At 37.7% G+C, this 22504-nt stretch overlaps 1 protein-coding gene across 2 annotated transcripts in view; it reads left to right on the forward strand.

The window, feature by feature from the left end:
• Window positions 1-22504, forward strand: part of LOC108573439 (hairy/enhancer-of-split related with YRPW motif protein 1-like) — a 52791-nt gene that overhangs the window by 7805 nt on the left and 22482 nt on the right. For both annotated transcript variants that reach the window (XM_017935890.1, XM_017935889.1), the window contains one exon: window positions 17579-17708. In XM_017935890.1, the coding sequence (XP_017791379.1) occupies window positions 17579-17708 (130 nt within the window). The remainder of the gene's footprint in view (window positions 1-17578; window positions 17709-22504) is intronic.

Here is a 22504-nt window from a genome sequence, read left to right on the forward strand (position 1 = left end):
ACATTTGAAAACAGGAAATACTCTGAGAAACGTTCACTGAGTATAAGTGCATGTGTACTCGACGAATTTTCAGCGTTCGATTTATTCGAAAATTAAGCTTCGTATGAAAAATTGTCACTCTACATTTTCAACTTATTTCTTACTATAGATTCACTCCTCTTTTAAATTGTATCACCAATTCAGATACACCCGGTACGCAGTGTTGAGTTATATACGATTGTCCCTGATTCCGCTCAATGATTAAACGTGTTGAATCTTTACGCAGAATCATCTGTGGAATTTTTTACGTGCGAGTTTTATAGGTGGAATTTTTCATGTGAAATTGGATGTTTTCGCTTTTGAACCGCGCGCGATCGGGAGCAAGTCAAGGCTCGACTCGAGAAATCGGGGTCGACGCGAACAGATTTAACCGCGCCAGTGAAACTATTTGTAGGATTATGAAATGTATCTGTGGCCGTTGCACGCGGGATAACGAGCTGCTCTGTACTCGTGGCAGTACCAATGAAGTCATTTCTCACAGTCCATTCGCCGCTTATTAATCTTCGATTCCACTACTTTAATGCTACTCGCGAGCGTTTCGCCGGTGTCTTCGTAATTTGTCATGGAAAATTATGATCCTCTGAACGATAAGACCGCGCCGAATGAAATCGTGTGCGCCATTCGGTTTCCGTATTGGAGGAGGACTGGTTTGTAAAAATGTGGGAGGCGAAAAGGAAATCGATACACGTGACGACAAGTGGGCGTAAGATGCATGGAATTGTTCCATGGAATTTTATGGTCAGCCTTATTTCGATGGCGTCGTTAATACGGTTAATGGTAACGCCTTATTGATTCTAAGATAAACGTTCGTAGACGCTTGGATTTTTTTTTCTTTTTAAATGTACATCGTTGCACAATAGAAATTTCGATACTTTCGTAGAAATATTATTTTTTTCGGTATTTCATAAATGTACAGGGAACACTGAAATTCGAGTAGTATTACCCTTACTCAATCTTCGTGGAATAACGATTCATTCCTCGGTCAAACGGATTTTACTTATTACTAGTAATATGCGTCAAATGTCTTCCCTCTTAATCTTCGTTTCTTGGGATCAGACGTGTACATTAGATGCCACGTGCGACTAGTACTTGAAGTATATATTTTCGCAGCTGCTGATAGTTGGAGGACGTATCACTGTGTGGAAATCATTCTACTCAACGTTTTGAAAAAAATCCAATTTTACTGTATAAGACAAAAGAAAATTGACACGAGCTACTTTCACACGTTCCATTTTCTGAAAATATAAATTTCAGCGGAAGTATAAAAAAAAAGTTGAAACGTCACTTTCTGCGTTGAAAAATAATAACCGACACTGTTGAATTCTTGACAATTTAATGTCCTTCTGTATGTTCTTTGCTCGAGTACACCGAGTCGTATCTTTCGACTTTTTTCGCCTAACTAAAGCTTCACTTCCGGTGACTCTCTGTGTGATCCAGACGATACGGAACGTGTTACCTTACAAAACAAAAAAAAGTCTGATACTACGTCAACCTTATTGAAAGCCACAGAAGTTATGTAGTAGGTATATAGCCCAGGTTTCACGAGCAAAAATGACCCGTGTGCTACGTCAACGGGTTCTCTCCGTGGTAAGAAAGACAAAGACGTAGAATCGTCAGCCGCGAAAGCGTTAAGTGGGAAATTACGTCACGGCGCAGACATTTTCGTGGCTGTCCAGTGACTTTCGAACGGCCGCCGTTTTTTTTTCTTTCTTTCTCATTTCGAGACGCGGAGACGCGTTCTATCGGCCGTGGACAGAGAAAATGAAAGAGAACCGACCACGGAGTGACGGGGAGCAACAAGCGTGATTGCTGGCACGAATCGGCCAGTCAGAGTCACGTTGCTCGACACGCGCTTTCAGGCTCGACTCGATGTAGGTTAGTATTTTTACGCGAGCGACCCGGTATATACAAATACAGCGCACCGTAGCGTGCAAAACAATGCCAGTGTGTGACTGACCATACGCCATATTCTAGGATGCCATTTTTATACTGGGTGTTTCCAATGTTGAAAACTTCGTTTCGTAGGTCGTTTCGAAAGAGAGAAAACAAGAAATGTATTTAGGCGTGTACGTGTCTCTTTCTCAAGTATTCGATGATTTATAGTTATCAGAATGATAGTAGAGATTTGGCGTGAAGTGGTTTTTCAGAAATTAAGATAGACGAAGATAAGGTTCTATTCTAATGTAACATTATGTAACTTTTTATTCAGGATTTTGTACTCGTTCACTTGGTATTTAACGATAAGAATTCTTCGTACTCCTCGTTTCTCTCGTATCCAAAGTATATATGTACGTGTCTTGAAACGACCTGTATTCCCTGCGTCCTTGGCACAGCCTTACAAGATATTTCTTTATACGTCATGTAACACGTCCAATTTAAACATACACTTACAGGTACTTCTCTAAATATTGAAAATACGATAAGAAATTATTACCAGCAGAAATGACAATATTTTTCATAAGACTTACATTTTTCTTTTTTCTAAATTAAACAATCGTTTTATATTTTCCACAATTCACAGAATAATTCCGCGAATTCCACTTTTTTTTTTTTATATAATTCTTGTCGATTGTTTATCCGAGGGCAGAGAAAAAAGGTCGTCTTATGTATCTATTAAATTTTTCATTAATAGAAAGATCGATGAAATTCTGACTCGGTGGTTTCGAGTTAAAGCGAGCTCGTAAAAATTGGGCGGGAAATTTGAATGTTGTATATCCCACTGAAATTCTATTTTCACCCGAGGTCTCCCTTTCAAAGCGTTTCAGTATTTTAATTATAACCAGGGTGTTATTCCACGCAGCATCCTTGACCTTTCATCAACCCGGCTCTACACGTCAACATCACGAGCCGCCGTGTAAAATTTTGTTCGAGAGACTTTAGGCACAGAATTTTTACGCAATTGTGTAGAATTACATTCGTGGCACGTGCGGGGAGGCGGTACGCGAGGTTAATCGACGACTTTGTCGCGATACCGTGAACAATAGCCGTGCCACCTCGCTTTCAAGAGTTTCTCGGAACGAATGATTCCCTGTGATAATCGAACGTGGAAAAAGAAGAAGAAAAAAAGAGAGCAAACTCTGTCGTAATGTTTACCTAAGTTTTTATGTTCGTATCGGTGAAATCCGATTAGCGCGTTCTTTACCGATGTTGCTCTCGTCCTGGTTCGTTTCCACCGACACGACCGAAGCTAGATCGTTTATGGAGATAGCAACGGAGAACTAGGCCTAACTTCGACTCGTTGAATCGTGAATCGATTTTACGGTCGAACGGAAACGAGAGAACGAATGGACTATGTAGATCGAATTGCCGTCTCGTGTCCTGGTAATTGATAATTAAACGTATCAAGGCCGAGAATTTTTAAAAAAATTAAAAAATGGCTATTCAAGAATCTTTCAAAGTTGATTCTTTTCTTCGTGACGAGATTCATTCAGAGATGAGAGACGATCACAAGTCATTCGTTCCATATTTGACTTCGGATGATCTATCCGACCAAGTTACGATCGCTACTTTCCTTCTGGAGGATCTTATACGTGCGTCGGCAGTTACGAAGCTAAAAATTCTTCTATTATTAGTAGCGTCGTCGAGTCTACATTGCAAATTGCAGTCGATCTTCGTCGGTGGAGAGACTGTTGTACGTTTAGCCTAATTGGATTTCTCTTTGTAGAACTAGTTGATCAGTTGGATTTAAGAGATCAGGCTGATGATCGTGGTTGCATGTTTTTCTACTCGTGAATTATTCATGTTGTATCAAATTCACCAATTATCTTAGGAACTACTTTTAATATCGATGTTATACTAGGTTGTTGCACACGAAGTGGACGATTTCACAATTGTGTAGAGTTTTCAGAATTTTGTTCTTGAGATTTGAAAGCTTGAAGCAAAAAACTGCACGATCGATGATTCGTCCATTGTTTTATTATTAAATGAGAGATTGTGCATTGAAGTGAACCATGGATCAGGATTAAATTCAAGTGACCACGTGTTTTTATTTGAAAAAAGTTCAGTAGTGAGATTGAAATAAGAAATACCGAAATCACCGAAACTACAGACGTTGAAAGTCTCATTGATACTTCGATCATTAACCTAACAGATTCTTTAATCAATTTCAACATACTTCACTCAAGTTCTCTCAATTGCTATCAAACTTCCAATAATCACTTTTTACTTTTTGACATACCGAGAAACCCTTCACGCCTTAACTAAGAAAGCTTGCATCATTAGATAAGGTCTGTCGTACACGTTCGTCAAAGAAAAGCATTGCTCATTCTTTTTCCTGATAGCTTGTAACGCGTTCGACGCCAGGTTACGCAATTTACGCTCGTCGTTGCAAAAGGAAAAACGGATCGACCAAAAACGAGAAGGAATAAAGTAAAAAAAAAAAGAGGGAGGAACGGAGAAGAAGAAAAATGTGCGTTCCGTATGTCATGTAGCGTATGCAACGCGCGAATCACGGACTAGAAACCGCGAAGAATCGGCGTGGTTGCATCAGCAGGCGGAGCGTCACGTAGGATTTTTCTTTTCGACCACCAGTTACGTACACGTGCGCGTACATGCGACGCTACGTACATTTATGCATCGTGACTTTCTACTTACGAGCCACAGTCGTTCGTCCAGGTACCGCGCACGTAATGCGCGCGATCGATTGGATTATGTTGTACACACGTGGACGATAAGGAGGCGTGCGTTTAAATAGCCTAATAATCCTACACAGTGTTCATCCTCGCGGTTATAATTGCACTCGTCGCCAACAAGGTGCATTTTTAACGTTTATTATCCACGTCGAAATACAACGACACGTGCGTTTCAGCGTCCATTTTCAGTCCATATTTTTGGCGTTCCCTTCGTTTGGTTCAAGGCGCGTTTAGACTAAAGGAACGAACTTTCCTTGTTCCCCCAATTCGACAAAATTCGAGTCGTAACGAGCATAAATAAATGCTGAATGTATGAAGAATTTTCGGAAATGGAGGAAGAATACGAACGAGCATTCTTTCGTTTGGTTTAAACCCACCTTTATTGCCACGATGTACGTGCATGCGTGCACAAAAAGTTCGTTAATGTTCACATGTCGTTCGGTCGATATTGTCGGCCACACTCGCCGGTTATCGACACACGTCGTACTATACGCAAGCCCTGTGCAACGTTGTTTAGTCCCGTGAAACCACTGGTTCATTCACTTTAATCGATGTTCGTTAATGTTCACATGTTGTTCGGTCGATATTGTCGGCCACACTCGCCGGTTATCGACACACGTCGTACATACGCAAGCCCTGTGCAACGTTGTTTAGTCCCGTGAAACCACTGGTTCATTCACTTTAATCGATTATTTCCCGTTTTTGAGGATTCATTTACTCGGTTAGGGAAAATTGTGCATACAGAGCTGGCGTGTCACTGGAATGATCGAAAAACTCGTTCTTCGAAAGTCGCTGTCTTTGTTTTGAGGTTAGATTTTTTTTCGAAATGTTTCAATTTCTTTAGACAGTATTACTAAGTGTTTTTCTTCTTAGAGCAAGCTAGTGTTGTAGAATTAGATAGCTGAGTAAAACGGAGAATATTATTATCGGTGATAAATAAAGACTGTAGTGTGACGTGGTTGTAAATTCCAGACGAACTCACGAGGTTGTTGCGTGAGTACGTCGTTGGAGAATTTGCGCGTTGAGAATAGGAAATTCTTATGATTTTTCATGACGAATTCATTCATTTCAAATACACGTGTACGATATTATTTACTCTTATAATACCCTGATAGAGAACGTGATTATTTCACACGGTTAATTGTAGGAGAAATATTTATCTCCAATATTAGAAATATTGAAATCAGATCATAATTATAATATGAACGAACATTAAATGATATTTGAATTTTACAAATTCCTGTACCGATTCGCTCTAAATACAACACATTTCTCGATTGTAACGTGATCCATTTTATTGCTCGTAGGTGTTGATAATGAGAATGATATACTGCCCGAAGAAATTCTCATTGTAACGACCATCGGTTGATACAAACAGAGCAGATTTATTTGTTTCTGCGTGGGTATAGACATATTATGTGTCCACTTCACGCACGTGCGTGAGTCGGTGCTTGGAGTGATGTAATGTAAAAGCGAATGGCGCTGATGACCACGCTTCGGTTGGCAGAAAGGTCGTGGAAGGACGCTGAACAACTCTGAATTATTTCGAATTTTAGCTAGAAAATATAGACGTATGTGTGTGTCTGTTAAGTAATTGTATTCGAAAAAGTAACAGTAAATTCCTCGTGGCACTGCTCCAAGATTATTGTACAAATCTTTAGAACATGAACTATAAGATTCTTGGATTTAGAAATCTTCAAAACACATTTATCTTACATTCAGTTTACTTTGATGTGGAATATTGTTTCGTAAAACATTATAATTGCATAGACCTTTGTAATTTAAACGATTTCACGTAACTTTGAGTTTTATGTGATTTACAAAAACGACGTGCGTAGTTTACCTTTTGAAACGAATATTTTTTTATCGTTGGAGAGAATGACTCAAGGTAAACTTTGAATTATTAATCTTTTGACGATGTAGTTAATGGGACTTAAAGTATGAAGCTGCTTATACTGAACAAATATGAGCAGAACGATAATAAACTGAATTATTTTTCTCCACCATTTTCTTTGTTCCAGTTTTTTGCTACATTTCGGTGAAAACGTGCCATAACGTTCGGTTAGCTCTCGCGACGAGCTTTGCCAAATTTATGAATTTATTTGCATACTAACTACAACGGATATTTTGTAATTTGAATGCTAAAGTTTACAGGAGGATTTATGCACTTGACGTCGTTGTTTCGGGATCTGATTAACATTGTTCTTGGCTACTTTCTCTGCAGCACTTGGAACAAAATAAACTATAATTAAATATGAAATAACCAAACAATCAGGTTTCGTATAATTCTCCTATTCGTTCAATTCTCCAAATAGAAAAAAAACTGTTAAACGAAAATTGAATAATTTCTCTCGACCAATATTATTTCTTTTTTTTAACAAAGATCGTCTGTTTTAATACCGCTTCGACACAAGACAAATATAGATTAACTCGTTGGCTTTGAAGTCTCGTTACATTCAGACTATCTTCTAATTTCATTTCACGACAGGTAACAAATTTCCAGCGTGCAACGTTCGAAAACGAACCAATAATTCTTCGCAATTTCGATTGCCTTAGAGGAACGAAGAAACGTCGGAAAATAAAGCTAGTAAACAGGTCGTCTTCTCGCTGGTTGGTTGGCTGGCTGGCTGACGCACGTGTACCACCAGGCAGCCAACAGTGTAGGTGCAACCATATGTGAAAGTGACAGCACGCACGGACAGTGAAGCAAGGTAGTGGGCAGTAAGGTCGATGAAGGACGTCGTTGTGAATCGCGGGTACAGTTGGCGATCTTTCGTGCCCGGATTCCGAGCCAATTAAAATCCAGATTGTAATTAAGGCCGTTGTGTGATTTCGACGGTTGTTTATCAATGTCCTTATATTAAACGAGACTCGAAGCGTGCACAGCCCTGCTCCAACGAGGACACAAATCGAAAACGGAAAAGCTGATTCTGAAAATCTCCGTTGACCACCGGTACGTTTAATAAATACTGGTCGATTTAATGTAATAAATACCCGAATGTTTATTCTCGGCTTGTGCGCATCCTTGATGACTCCCTGAAATACCACGCGCCGAATTCCTCCGCATGTTTACTCGCGGTGATTTCCATGAAATCCCATCGCGGTAACAATAATAATCCTGATCGCGAAACTCTCGTTTCCTAATTATACCGTGGAATTGTACAACATGGAAGGTTTCGTTGTGTTTCTATAGTACCTACATCATACACGATTGAAGATAATTTGTATTTAATATTCGATCGTGGATTGTGATATCGAATCTATCTCGGTGATAGTTGTAACATGATTTTCATGGAAGATAGATAGGTTGATAGAAATCTTTACGCTCTTAAATACCAACGGATTAATTCAGTTATCGTTGAACGTCAGGAACGGAGGAAGTGTGCGTCAACCTGAATTTAGTTAACAGATCAATATAAAATCTCCGATAAACAAATATTTTATAAATACCCTATCTATCGATCGTTTATATCCCGATAAAACGTGTACGATCGTGTATGTGCGGAGAATCAGAGCGAAAGCGTGTTTATTTTGTACTTTAATGTTCATATTGACGACAATTTCGAAGAATTTCGCTGGTACAAGGGAAATATTTATTTTCGCCGGAATTTTCGCAACTGGGAGAAACCAGGAAGCGGCGTGTGTGTGAGGTTTCATCCTAGCGACCTCCTTTTTCGGACTTCCCCTTTCCGTTTGGCCTGTTTACCGAGAGAGAACGAGACAACCGAAAACGCTGCTCGCGTGCATGGACATGTTACGTCATGAGCACGTCGAGCAGAGTTCGCGGATATTCTTGTGCCGATGGGCGGATCTGTGTAATTGCAGATGCTATTAATGGAGTAACTCGAAGTCTCGTTACGAAATCACGGCCCCGTTCAACCTACTCTCTCTCTCTCTCTCTTTCTTTCTTTCTCTCTGCTGTCAACACGACGAGCGCTCTTTGTAATTAACTGTATAGAGAAAGAAAAAGTGGCGTTGCACGTGCGATACGCAGTGAACGCGATTCAGATAGCGAAATTCGGGGATACAAGCGGTTTTATAACCGTCGCGACTTTTAATCTAAGCTAATTGTTGCAGAACCACTCGACACGCAAAGTGTGCCAGTTTCGATGGATTAATAGATTGAAGCAGGTTCGGAGGACGAGGTTACAGTTTTTAGGTTGTTGTGAATGTATGTTAATCGAGTTTGAGAACAGATTATGGATCTTGAAGAGTAACGAGTTTTTCTTTTGGACAGCTGGTTTTGGCACCGATTCAGTTTGGAAATGTTACTCACGCGAAGGAGAACACCAATGTTCCTAATTGTGCGCTTCTGATTCAGCTGAGTTTTGAGAGATGTAAAAAATGAAGTGTGAACGTGGATTTGGGTATTTTCGGTTTCGTGGTGGATAGGGTGTGGTCCCGTTATCGTTCAGATGTATTAGAATTTTTTGAGTTGAGGATTTTTCAATACCCTAAACGCGATATTCGCATTTCTCTTAAAATTTGCAAATTTTTACATTCGGGGATTTTTAAATCCTCTAAACGGGAAATTCACGTTTCTCCTAAAATTTCGAAATTTTTGAATCCTCTAAACGCGAAATTTACGTTTCTTCTAAAATTTGGAATTTCAAAATTGAGGATTATCAAATCCTCAAAGCCCTGATACTCGCGTTCCCCCAAAACTAACAATTAGAAAAAAAAAATAAAAATTCAAAGTTTGCGTTTTATAAAATTTGCAAATTTCCATATTCGAATTTCGTAATATCCTGCATTGGGACCGTATTCACGGAATAAGATCCCCCCGATGTATGTACACGACTAACAAAATAACTCTTTCCGCGAAAACATCATCTCTCTTTCGTAATCCAAGATTTCACCGATTAAGAAACGCATCTCGAATGATTCTTATTTACAATCTGAGCAGTTCTCGCCCGAATGCAAGATCTCTCTCGAAGCTCGCGAAACGTTGCAGAAGCTTTTGGAAACGTACCACGTGAAGTGTCGACAGTGTTAACGACGCGCCGTTACGTGGTCACTCTTGCATCCGCGTTTATTTACGAGAGTAACGTACCAGGTTACGAGGAGATGCGTGCGTGCAACTGTGGATACACAGGTGTGCATCGAGGTGCGAGCGGTGCATGAAATAAAGAAGGAGGGAACGAGAGTCACATGCGGGAAAATGTCAACCACGTGCAGGTACACGAGGTTCCCGCCTATAACCTGTTCAACGTGATTATGCTCGTGTAAGAAACGATGCAGAAAATTGTTTCAGATAATTCACTTGGTTGTTACATCATTTACAACGAAGCGTGAGGAGAAAAATATCGTGTAACGAACCGCGTTTGCTCGTCGATGAGTCCAAGGACGCCTTGAGGCTGTGTTTTTATCCGAAAATTCGCAATAGCGTCCAAGTGTGAGCAAATTTCCCATGTGATTTTTTTTCTTTTTCGGCTGTATTTGCGTAACACGTGATTTTTTATTGTTCAAACTTTGGTCAACGTTACTCATTTTCAATTTGTTTATTTCTACAAATGACGATTTTTATGATTAACGCGATTCGATTATATTCCGAATATTTTTCTCGAAGAATTTCCAATTTCATTTCGTCGCAGTTCATTTCACTCGCACGATAGTTCTCTCGAGAGTACGAAACTGTCTCGTGTTTGCAAAGCAACTCTCCGACAGCAGTACGATGTTGTATCCATTCGAGAGGAAGTCGCGACGCATCGACTCTCAGACAGTTGAGCGATGCTCTCGGAGAGTCACTCTCAGACGCGGTGTCCACTCGCGAGAGACACTCTCGAGAGCAACTCGCGATAGTTTCGCTCTCGAATGGACAGCTAGCTTTATGTTCGGCTCGGTGTACATACGACGACCCTGGCTCGCGTTTCTTATGTTAGGCTCGCAAAAACTGTCCCGAGTCTCACGCGATGTTATTAGAGAAAAGGTTAAGACCGAGCCCGTATCACACGTGTGTAGGGTGACTTACTCCTGAGGTTTCTTACGAAGCTAGCTGCGCGTAAACATCGGGCAGGACGATGTCCTCAGTCAGTGTTTACATCGCTACCGAACGAGTGCCTCGATAAGCGACGCTTATACGACGCCATCTTAGTCTTGTAGAATATTCAGCGCTGGCTCGAACAACGACGATTTAGAATCAATTTACCTAATTAGCGTATTCGTTCGTGTGAACTAGTTCCTCGCAAATTGCCGCTGCATACGAGAAGTACACAACGAACAGCCGAATTTTGGAGAAAAATCAAGCAACCAGTGTGTCTCTGCGAGCTGCGTAGCTATAGTTTCACGGTATTTATATCGATCGAATAATTGAGTTAATTGGAAATAGAGTAGGGCCTACGCATTACTGATTAGGTTAATTGTCGTTGTAATTTCGTTTTATCGACTCCTATGTATAATGTTTGTAAAATATCGAATATTTTATTAGGCAGTATAGATTAGGTTACCTGACCTTTAATTATTTCAACGAATGCACGATAAATTTCGTTGTAAATATTTCAGCAAGTTCCAAGTACACTCGTATCTTAAATCAATCGTACCGACAATGATACAAGTTTCAGAACTTGTCACCTGACATTGTTACTCGAACGTATCTAGCTCGAGTGGTTGGAATCACGTGTTATTAGCGTTGTCACCACAATTTCAGTGTGGCAGCCACGTAAACAGATTGTCCGTTAATTGACGGTAAATGTCAAAGCTCGAAAGTAATGTAATTAGCGGTTAAAGCGTTGCCTGACGTTACATTGACAGCAGGACATAGCTGTGCGATAATCAGTCGGCAGTAATGCTAATTTCATTACATAAATTAACTGGAACACGATTAACCGTGAAATCTCTCCAACGCCTTATCCATTTTACAACGCGACGAATAAAGAAGCAATCTTCCAGAAATAATCAGTTTGCTTTTTCGGCAAACTTTGTTAACCCTGCTTAAACAGTTTGGGTCGTTGATGAACCCAAGTGGAAATTTCACTCTTACTTTCTTATTTTTATTGCAAAAGGTTTTAAACATTTGATTTAAGACTTTGATAAGCGTCTCAGAATTTCTTCAGATCTCTCGAAAGCCTAGAACAGTAAAAAGAAAATTAGACTTGGGCATAAACGAAGTGTGAAAAGATAGACCTTACCCATGGAAGGTTAAATTTATTTTTTCGTTAAATTTCTTCGTGAAAGAAGAACAAACTCGACCGAGCGTAAAGCTGTAGGATAATTAAAACGAAATTGCAAGAACGTCGAAAAACACACAGTCGAACCTCGTAAACGAAAGGTTACAGCTTATCGTTGGAGAACAAAGTGTGACACGGTCGGTGTCGCGTGCGTTCATTATGTCGGTCGCAAGCGGGGGGCTAGCCTGTTCCCATCATTCACGTAGCTGGAATTTGTTATTGGCCGGTGATTATCCAATCCGGCATAATTGTATTCGCGATACAACGCTGATGACCGCGTTCTTTGTGTTACTTTTACTCTGTGCAATTCCGGAAAGCCGTGGCAGAAAAATAACGACGAATCGCCGCGACATGATCGAATTGCGTAATCCATCGGGGTGGTAATTGTATAACGTAAAATGAAATTATGTCACATAGCCGGGATAATGCTATAAATAGAAGTTCCGCGTTAACTTGTGTACTATGGAAGAAACGCATTTTCGCATCGCTTGCATTCCAATTCGAAGATCCGGTTATTGTCTTTGTCGTCGGAGATTATTCCATCTCGATGGACTTTTTGCCTGTTGCGTGAAGTGGTGAAACGCAAAATCTGTCGTTCTTAAATGCAGCCTGTTTTTTAACGTACTGTTTGACGTTGAAGTCAATTGTTTAGATTGAAATATGGTTGAGATACTTTTTTGTTGGGTTTGAATGAAATTGTGATATATTTATTAGCACCGTTTTATTGTACTTTTTGTGGAAATAAGTTTGACTGTTTGCTGGAATTTTTTAATTCATTTGAAGCAATTGTAATTCACTCTTTGTGGTTGAGACACGTGATTAGATTGAAATATGGTTGAGACACTTTTTCGTTGTGTTTGAATAAAATTAGAAATACGTATGTACTAGTACCATTTAATCCTACTTTTTTGTTGAGTTTCACTGTTTATTCCTTTATTGAATCAGTTTCGAGATACTCTTCATAGATAAAAACGTGTTTTACATAGGGCAAGTAGATGCTTGTCTCAGTCAACGTTGAAATTTTATAGCATGGAAGATATTTATTGTGAAATAATTATACGCAATACCATTTAACACGTGAACAGTATAATAATCTCATCTAGAAAGACCAATAAAATCTGTCGTTGTTTTTGCAAGTAATATTTCTAGAAAAAGTATATTTGTCTTCGGTAGTTATGCAAGACCTCTGATTTTTCAAAATCACTACAAATATTCTATCTGTTCCTAGCATTTACCATTTTTATTGCATCGAGTCAATTTACATATTTTAATAATCAATATCGATCGTCTGGCTTAATTCTCGACCAAGAATTAATATGAAAATATGCTGACGAAAGAAAAAGGGAGAAAGACCATATAACCCCTTAATTGTTCTTGGCGCCTATATGAGTGGTTTGAAAATTGTCGCGATATTCACGGTATTCGCATTACTGTCTCATAGAGTCATCGCGATCGTAATCATTCGAAGAGAATCCGGAATCCGACGTTGACGCAAAAGTTCTTATACCGTTAACGGACAGAAGAAAAGAGACGATCTAGACGACTTTTTCTCTCCTCTCGATCACGCGAATCTTGCGCATCGAACTCGTCATACGTGTTACATGATCAACGCAATGTTTAACTTGCGAGCAGAGAAAAACTCGGCACGTGTCGCTGCAGGGAAATTTTATGAGCAACGGCAGTACACAGGAGGATAGCAGCTGTCTGACGCGCGATTCCGAACAACTCGTGTATAATTAGCGACAAGAGACTAATTATTACTTGGTGTACTTGAAACGATAATTCTTTGATTCTATTTATTTTTTTTTTTTCGCCTGACTTTGTTAAACCAATCGATGGTAAATTGGATTAAAAGTCAAGTGAAATCTTGAAATTTTCGAAGTTTGAAAATTTTTAATTTCTACAAAATTTCAAATTTTTCCGCGGGAAAGCAAGTGTCGAAATTTGTTCAGGTGAGATCGCTCTCTGTTCAAACCAGCTTTGCTTCATATCGAATACATTGTTATCTACTTCTTTTTTCTTTGTTTTTTTAAGTTTCGAGTGAGTTATTTACCCGTTTTAGTGTTCCGTTTTAACGAACGTTTCCAGAAACTCGCGCTTTTAAGGAAACGAAACAGCAGCGTGTGCGGCACGATGTAAGGCGCACGTGGCATCGCAGTTACCTTCGAGCCAATGATATTTTGTTTATTGTAGCTTGGCACGGCTCGTTTCTCAGATGGAAGGCATTGTGACATTCGTGACGGAGAGCTTTAATTATGTGTGCATAGTAATTAGCTCACGGTGGAGCCATCTGTGTGTTCGTTATGGCGTAAGTTTAGCTTGAAACGTGTGACGCTTTTCAGGCCGTTCGAAAAACACAGTATTCACCTTGGCACGCGGATTATTCCGTGGCGTGGAATCGGGGTTTGGCACTGTCCAAACTTTCCGCGCAATTAATTATTCCCGCGAATTGATAAACAAGGGATTTGTTGTTTACGAGCGAGAGGAACGAAAAACACGCAGCTAACGTGTTTTTAGATTCAATCTTTGCGCACTATAATCGCCTTCACTTCTGTGACTAATGAAGGAAACGTGAAGGGAATCGTTCGAGACTTTTCTAATCGTAATTCTTCATTTCTACGTCAAATTCATCCATTTCATTTGCATACAGTTCCTCTGCAAATTACTGGTCACCAAGAATTTTATTTACTCGGTGAATTTTTTTAAACGAAAAATCTTCTAACGACATTGAAACCAGTAATCGGTGAATCCGTTTGCACTTGGACGAACAACTCTAGCATGCTTTAGAAGTGAGAGATTTGAAATTCAAAAATTTGGTTTTAGAGGAAAAGATTATTTGCGAATTAATTTCCTTTTATATCTTTGTTAGTTCGTTTCAATTTAATGTAAATAAAATTTGAATAGGGTTTGGTGAAAGGGTTAATGAACGAAATGTGAACAGAATCGTTAGAAGCTTTTCTCAGCTAAGCTCGTAGTTGTTTCACTTCGTTCAATTTGCACGTAGTACCTCTACAAATGATTGGTCACCGAAGTATTTTATTTGGCCGGTCAATTTTTTTAATTAAAAATCTTCCGATGGCATTGAAGCCAGTGAATGGAGTGGAAGAGAATACTCTATGAATAGCTTCGAATAGAATAGCTAGTGAATAGTCTATATTGATGTCGTTTGAACGTTTCAATATGTGGAACGTTTCCTTAGCCTTCTCAACAGCCCCGGCTATCATACAATTTATAGGGAACGTTAGAAGTCTTCTATAGGTGTATATACACGAAGTATCTTTAACGCTAGACAGGCCGATGGGGTCAGAAACAACTTCTAGTTGTATCACTACGAATCCAATTTTTTAATCATAATTCAGTTACATGAAAATTCACTTTTGGAAAGTTACCAATGGGTCATTTTTGACCCAGGCGCTTCTTCTGTAGTTAATATAGTAATTTAATTGAACATTCGTTAGACATGCTAAACACTTTGCAAACGTAAACTTGCGATTCGTGATCTTTCTAAAAAGTGGTACATCAGTTCACAGCATTAAATGAGTTAAATTCTCATTAACCCTTTCGTGACCAGTGAGACGCATATGTCCCGCTTGAGTACTCGGACAAAGATTGATCTCAATTTAGTGTCCATCACAGAGATAACAATATCCAGCAGATACCTAAATAGCAAATTGAAAAAAAAAAAAAACACACAGGATTTGGTCACGAAAGGGTTAAACAAAATTGCAGGATAACGTCTCGGAATTCTCTTGGAAACTACATATTTCGTGTTCTACGACGTCGAGGATGATTCCCCTTTAGACCTCATTCTATCATCGCGATTCGAGAGGGTTGATGATTTTTCCACGGCGTCGAATCACAGATACATGAGAACCCTTAAGCTGCGCCTGAATATTAATGCCGATGGGAAAGCGGTGTATCGTTAGGCTGTCACAGTGGCCGGTCAGCTGTACGGTAGCCGGTGTCAGTTGCAATTTTTATGCGGTACGACATTGCCGCGGTGTTATCAATAATGAGCGGGAGACTCGTGCCTTTTCCGTCCACTCTATTTATGGCGGAAAATCTATAACGGGGCAGAGGACGTGGTGTGTCGGGTTATTGACTGAAACGTTCGTATCGTAGCGAGAAACGTTACGTAAAGTCTGTTACTCGCCACAAGCTGTGGGCGAGTGCTGTGTTTCCGCTTGAAGAAATTCCGCGGGTATCGCGCGGCGATCGATGAACACGTGCTCGTCATCTGGTAAACCCCGTTGCTCAGGAGAAATCTCGATTCAATTTGGCTGTCGATCGAACGACAGGCTCACCTTTGTCCTTTGACTCATCTTTCCTCTTTTACGGAATTACGGTCGTTCAGTTAGTATCGATCGGATTGATATTTCCTTCTTTTTTTCTTATCCTCGTTTATTTGATATCTGATACAATCTGATAATGTAGTACGGGCAATAGATATTTTGTCTGTTAGTTCATATCTTCTTTGCTGAACCCTTTTATTCCTGTTGACGCCTGTAGGCGCTTTGAAAATTTGTTCCTTTTAGCCCACTTCTGTCTTAATCTAAGCCTGAATTTTATTCTTTGTGCATTGTCATCTTAATTTAGTAAAATCAATTTTGAAACGACACGCCCAAAGGAGTAGATTTTAAGATTCTTCTGGGTCTGCCACGCACTGAAATTTGTCACAGCGAAAGGGTTAAATAGGAACGACACTTTGTAACCTCGAATATTCTTTTTTTCTTTTTGTTATCCTCGTTTATTTGATACTTGTTACAAAATAGAAGTGAACAATAGTGAATTATAGAGCTTATACCTCCTTTACTAAATTCGTATGAAAGTTTGTTAGCGTTTTCTTCGGAAACTATGCAGCGAATTTTCTTCAAATTTCGAGGACAGTTTTTTACACGTATAAATTAAAGAAAGAACGATTAGTAAGCAAAAGGCATGTTTCGACTTCGTTGCGGTGTTATTGTTTGGGGATTTAAATGCCCATATATTTTGGGCAATATTTGAGAATTTTTATTATCACTGAACGCACACATTTAGTCAGATTACAGAGGAATTAGTATTTTCTGAGAGTCCCAAAGTGAACCTTTAGCTGGATTCTTGTTTCTGTTAAAACTCGCACGAATGTGAAAGCGGACGAGAGTTATTCGGACACGACATCCTTTCTGCCGTTGCTGCTATTGTTCACGGAACTGTCGCGGGAAATTTCTTTTCGTCGGAACACCATGCGTCACTGTGCAATCGCGACAGGAATTCTCGATCCTTTAGTGACTGTCGCTACGAAATTCCCAGGATCATTTTGAAATTGTTTCGCCTATATTTAACTCGCTATTGCTTCTCGACAATTACGAATTTTCGCGGGAAAATTAAATCGTCATTTATATGTTTATTAGGAGTCCAATTTCAATACAAAATATAATAGTATTCACACTTACCTACTTACACTCGTATTTACTACTCTTTTTCAAAAAAATTCTTATCTTTTAGATTAAAAAAAAAACACTGGCCTAACGGTAACTTTAAGTGATCTTTATTTTTTTAAGTTTCTGTCGTTTAAAAAATTTTCTAGTAAACGAAATAAATTTAAATTATTAATGAATTGTTGTTCTTGATGTAAATATTGAACCAAATTAAGAAGCGACATTATTTTTAGGATGACCTAATATTATTCGCACGTTAAAAATTTGAAAAAAAGATCGAATAAGGAGAACTTCGATATACAGTTGTATTCGTTTTTGTTTGCAGTTTGGATGGTAGATCCTGCAAGGACGAAATATACAGGATGGGAATAGGCGCTGGATATTGCGAAGGAAATTTGAACTTCGCTACAGCCTCCGAGGACGACGAGGTTTATACCAAGAAAAAAGTGTCTCGAGTGAGTTTCTTCCTATCCTTTACACTATACAGTATATTCTCCACAAGTTTCAGTCCGCAAGGAAGCTAAACCTGACACTCGTAGAGTCAGGGACTACGTTTTCGAGCCTCGCGCCCGCCTTTGTAGTTTGCCGAATGTAGACAAGGACAGCGAATAAAAGATAAGCATGAAACTTGAGTCGAGGCAACCAAGCGATTTAAATATCAACTTTTTTAATATTACGTTTTTTTATCCCGAAATTTTTCCTAACATATTGATGAGATTTTTCTGATGAAAATGAACAACATTTCCTTATTAACACGTTCACTGTCACGCCAGATTTACAGGTTGCTGTCAGGCGGCCACAAGAAAATACATTTTAAACATATACATTAAGCAGCTCATATTTGAGCTGGCAATACACAACACAACTAATTACTAAACCAAATCACCAGAAAAATTTTTAATATTATTATTGAAGTAAACTTTCGTAGAACGAGAGTGAAAAATTGAAAGAATCAAAAGAAAAAACGCGAATTCGTATCTTTTCCGATTCTAGAATATAAGAAAATTTGAATAAAATACGCGACAAAAATTGGGGAGAAGCATAAGTTAAACGCGTCAAATATTCAATAATAAACGAACTACGGATGAAGCTATTATTTCAATACGCGATCCACTGACTCTAGTATTTACTAAAATTCAAAAATTCTCGCATAAATTCCGAAAATAGATTATTAATTACGGTAAACTACTGAGACGGTTTAATTTAGGGTGGGCATGGTGCTGCTTTAGTTTGAAATGATTTATAAACACATAATTAACAGAGGAAAAACCGTGAAACGGCAAAACGTCTACATTCTAATCGTTATAACATGTAAACAGAACTTTAAATTTAGTGTAAACAGAAAAAATATATAATACAATTTATTTCACGGTATCGCAACAAACAAACGTTGAATACATTTTTCAGTCGTGTAAAAAGAATTATTTAACACGATAAATTTAGCTGTACTATGGTTATTTTTAATCTACGACCACAGGTCAACCTGATTTCTAATCCTTACGAACTTTAAATTCAGTCTAAACTGAGAAAATATATAATACAATTTATTTCACGGTATCGCAACAAACAAACGTTGAATACATTTTTCAGTCGTGTAAAAAGAATTATTTAACACGATAAATTTAGCTGTACTATGGTTATTTTTAATCTACGACCACAGGTCAACCTGATTTCTAATCCTTACGAACTTTAAATTCAGTCTAAACTGAGAAAATATATAATACAATTTATTTCACGGTATCGCAACAAACAAACGTTGAATACATTTTTCAGTCGTGTAAAAAGAATTATTTAACACGATAAATTTAGCTGTACTATGGTTATTTTTAATCTACGACCACAGGTCAACCTGATTTCTAATCCTTACGAACTTTAAATTCAGTCTAAACTGAGAAAATATATAATACAATTTATTTCACGGTATCGCAACAAACAAACGTTGAATACATTTTTCAGTCGTGTAAAAAGAATTATTTAACACGATAAATTTAGCTGTACTATGGTTATTTTTAATCTACGACCACAGGTCAACCTGATTTCTAATCCTTACGAACTTTAAATTCAGTCTAAACTGAGAAAATATATAATACAATTTATTTCACGGTATCGCAACAAACAAACGTTGAATACATTTTTCAGTCGTGTAAAAAGAATTATTTAACACGATAAATTTAGCTGTACTATGGTTATTTTTAATCTACGACCACAGGTCAACCTGATTTCTAATCCTTACGAACTTTAAATTCAGTCTAAACTGAGAAAATATATAATACAATTTATTTCACGGTATCGCAACAAACAAACGTTGAATACATTTTTCAGTCGTGTAAAAAGAATTATTTAACACGATAAATTTAGCTGTACTATGGTTATTTTTAATCTACGACCACAGGTCAACCTGATTTCTAATCCTTACGAACTTTAAATTCAGTCTAAACTGAGAAAATATATAATACAATTTATTTCACGGTATCGCAACAAACAAACGTTGAATACATTTTTCAGTCGTGTAAAAAGAATTATTTAACACGATAAATTTAGCTGTACTATGGTTATTTTTAATCTACGACCACAGGTCAACCTGATTTCTAATCCTTACGAACTTTAAATTCAGTCTAAACTGAGAAAATATATAATACAATTTATTTCACGGTATCGCAACAAACAAACGTTGAATACATTTTTCAGTCGTGTAAAAAGAATTATTTAACACGATAAATTTAGCTGTACTATGGTTATTTTTAATCTACGACCACAGGTCAACCTGATTTCTAATCCTTACGAACTTTAAATTCAGTCTAAACTGAGAAAATATATAATACAATTTATTTCACGGTATCGCAACAAACAAACGTTGAATACATTTTTCAGTCGTGTAAAAAGAATTATTTAACACGATAAATTTAGCTGTACTATGGTTATTTTTAATCTACGACCACAGGTCAACCTGATTTCTAATCCTTACGAACTTTAAATTCAGTCTAAACTGAGAAAATATATAATACAATTTATTTCACGGTATCGCAACAAACAAACGTTGAATACATTTTTCAGTCGTGTAAAAAGAATTATTTAACACGATAAATTTAGCTGTACTATGGTTATTTTTAATCTACGACCACAGGTCAACCTGATTTCTAATCCTTACGAACTTTAAATTCAGTCTAAACTGAGAAAATATATAATACAATTTATTTCACGGTATCGCAACAAACAAACGTTGAATACATTTTTCAGTCGTGTAAAAAGAATTATTTAACACGATAAATTTAGCTGTACTATGGTTATTTTTAATCTACGACCACAGGTCAACCTGATTTTTAATCCTTAGCAAATTAATTAAACCACCAGTAAGTAACGAGGACATTGAAACGTATTTATCCATTGAAGAAAGTTATAGAAACGTATAAAATTAATAATTATACCGTGTTACATCATAATAGAAGAACAGAAGTTTCCCGCGAAAAGTAATCGGTTTCCCGCGAAAAATAGTCGCGTGAATTTAAGTAAATTAGATTGAACTGCACAGAAAATGCACAGAACTGCATAAATAATTCATTTCACGATATTATAACAAACAAACGTTGAATAAACTTTCGATTTGTAAGAAAATGTAATTAACGTAATAATTCTACCTTCACTCTGGCTATTTCTTCAGTGCACGACCGCAGGTCAACCTGATTTTAATCGTTACGAACACAGTCCCACCACGAGAAAGTAATAATAACGTTAAAACGTAATTATTCGCCGAAAAAAATTGCAAAAATGTATAAATGATAATATGTTGTGTTGTAAGAAATTGTGAGAAGTATGAATTTACAATAAAACTTGTGAAAATTAATAAATTATAGGCTGTTAGAAAGTTAGAATAGAATAATGGAAATCTCCCGCGAAAAATAATCAATTCCCGCGAAAAATGGTCGATCTCCCGCGAAATATGGTCGATCTCCCGCGTAAAGTAGTCGATTTCCCGCGTAAAAGGAGGTTTCGCGCCCAATTTTGCTAAAGATTTTGGGGAGAGGGTACCGAAGTTATATAAGGACCCGCCGAGGTCGCGGGAACTCATTCACCCTTTATACTGGGCCATAGACACTTCGCGGCAAATTAGTCTTAAAGGTTCTGAGATGTGAATAGAGTGGTCGGGGGCTACTAGCTAGCCTATGTCCTCTCTATACACACTCTGCCTTCTCAAACTTAACATACACTAGCATTCTGAATTATCGATACTTGGAAAGTTACTATTAGACTTTGAATTTTTCTTTTCTTTTTAATTAAACTAAATTGGTTCTGCATTTATTAATGCTTATGGGCAAGTACTATCAGACTTTGCATATTCTACATGAAATTTTTATTTTTAAATTAATTTCAGTAAATTCCAAGTATCGATATTTATTAATAAATTATTATCGGTCTTTAAATATTCCCCTTCGAATCGGAAATCGCGAAATTAGTTTGAGAGTTTAGGGAAATCGAGATTTTGATCTTGGGATAGGAATAGGATATCGATTTTAAACGAATTCGAGGTTCTACTAATGAAAATTTTCGGCGTTTCAGGTGTTTATCGAAATTAATTCAAAATTTGTCGTTACAGCTTAATAATATTTACTTTTATTTCAGCTATTGAATCTAATTTGAAATTTTCTTTCAGTTTCTTGAATTTCTTTTATTTTTACAATTTTTCTATGATTTTCTGTGATATTGAATTGATTTTACGATATTTGCATGATTTGCATGATGTAGTTAGTTGAATTATTTTATTTTATATTGTGATTTGCTGATTTGCAACGAGTGGACTACACTCGTTGCACTGTGCCCACCCTAATTAAACCGTCTCAGTAGTTTACCGCTAATTTTCTGAATTTTTCAATTTTTATAAATACTAGAGTCGGTGAATCGCGTTTTGAAACAATAGCTTCATCCCTAGTTCGCTTATTATTGAATATTTTTACGCGTTTAACTGATACTTCCCAATTATCGTCGCGTATTTTATTCAAATTTTCATCTATCGTAAATTCAAAAAAGATATCAATTCGCGTTCGTTCTTTTCTTTCAATTTTTCACTCGCGTTCTACGAAAGTTTGCTTCAATAATAATATTGAACGTAATACAAATGCGCGATTTCCCCCTCACTAAATAAAACTGAAATAAATCGCGTTTCGAAGTACTTTTCGCGTCGTCCATTCCACAGTGGCTCACGATTCGTGAGTCTGTGAGTCTTGGAAAATGAACTGGAACTGAAAATCTGAGTGGA

This window comes from Habropoda laboriosa, unplaced genomic scaffold, assembly GCF_001263275.1.
Source record: "Habropoda laboriosa isolate 0110345459 unplaced genomic scaffold, ASM126327v1 scaffold92, whole genome shotgun sequence".
In the NCBI taxonomy this organism is placed as follows: Eukaryota; Metazoa; Arthropoda; class Insecta; order Hymenoptera; family Apidae; genus Habropoda; species Habropoda laboriosa.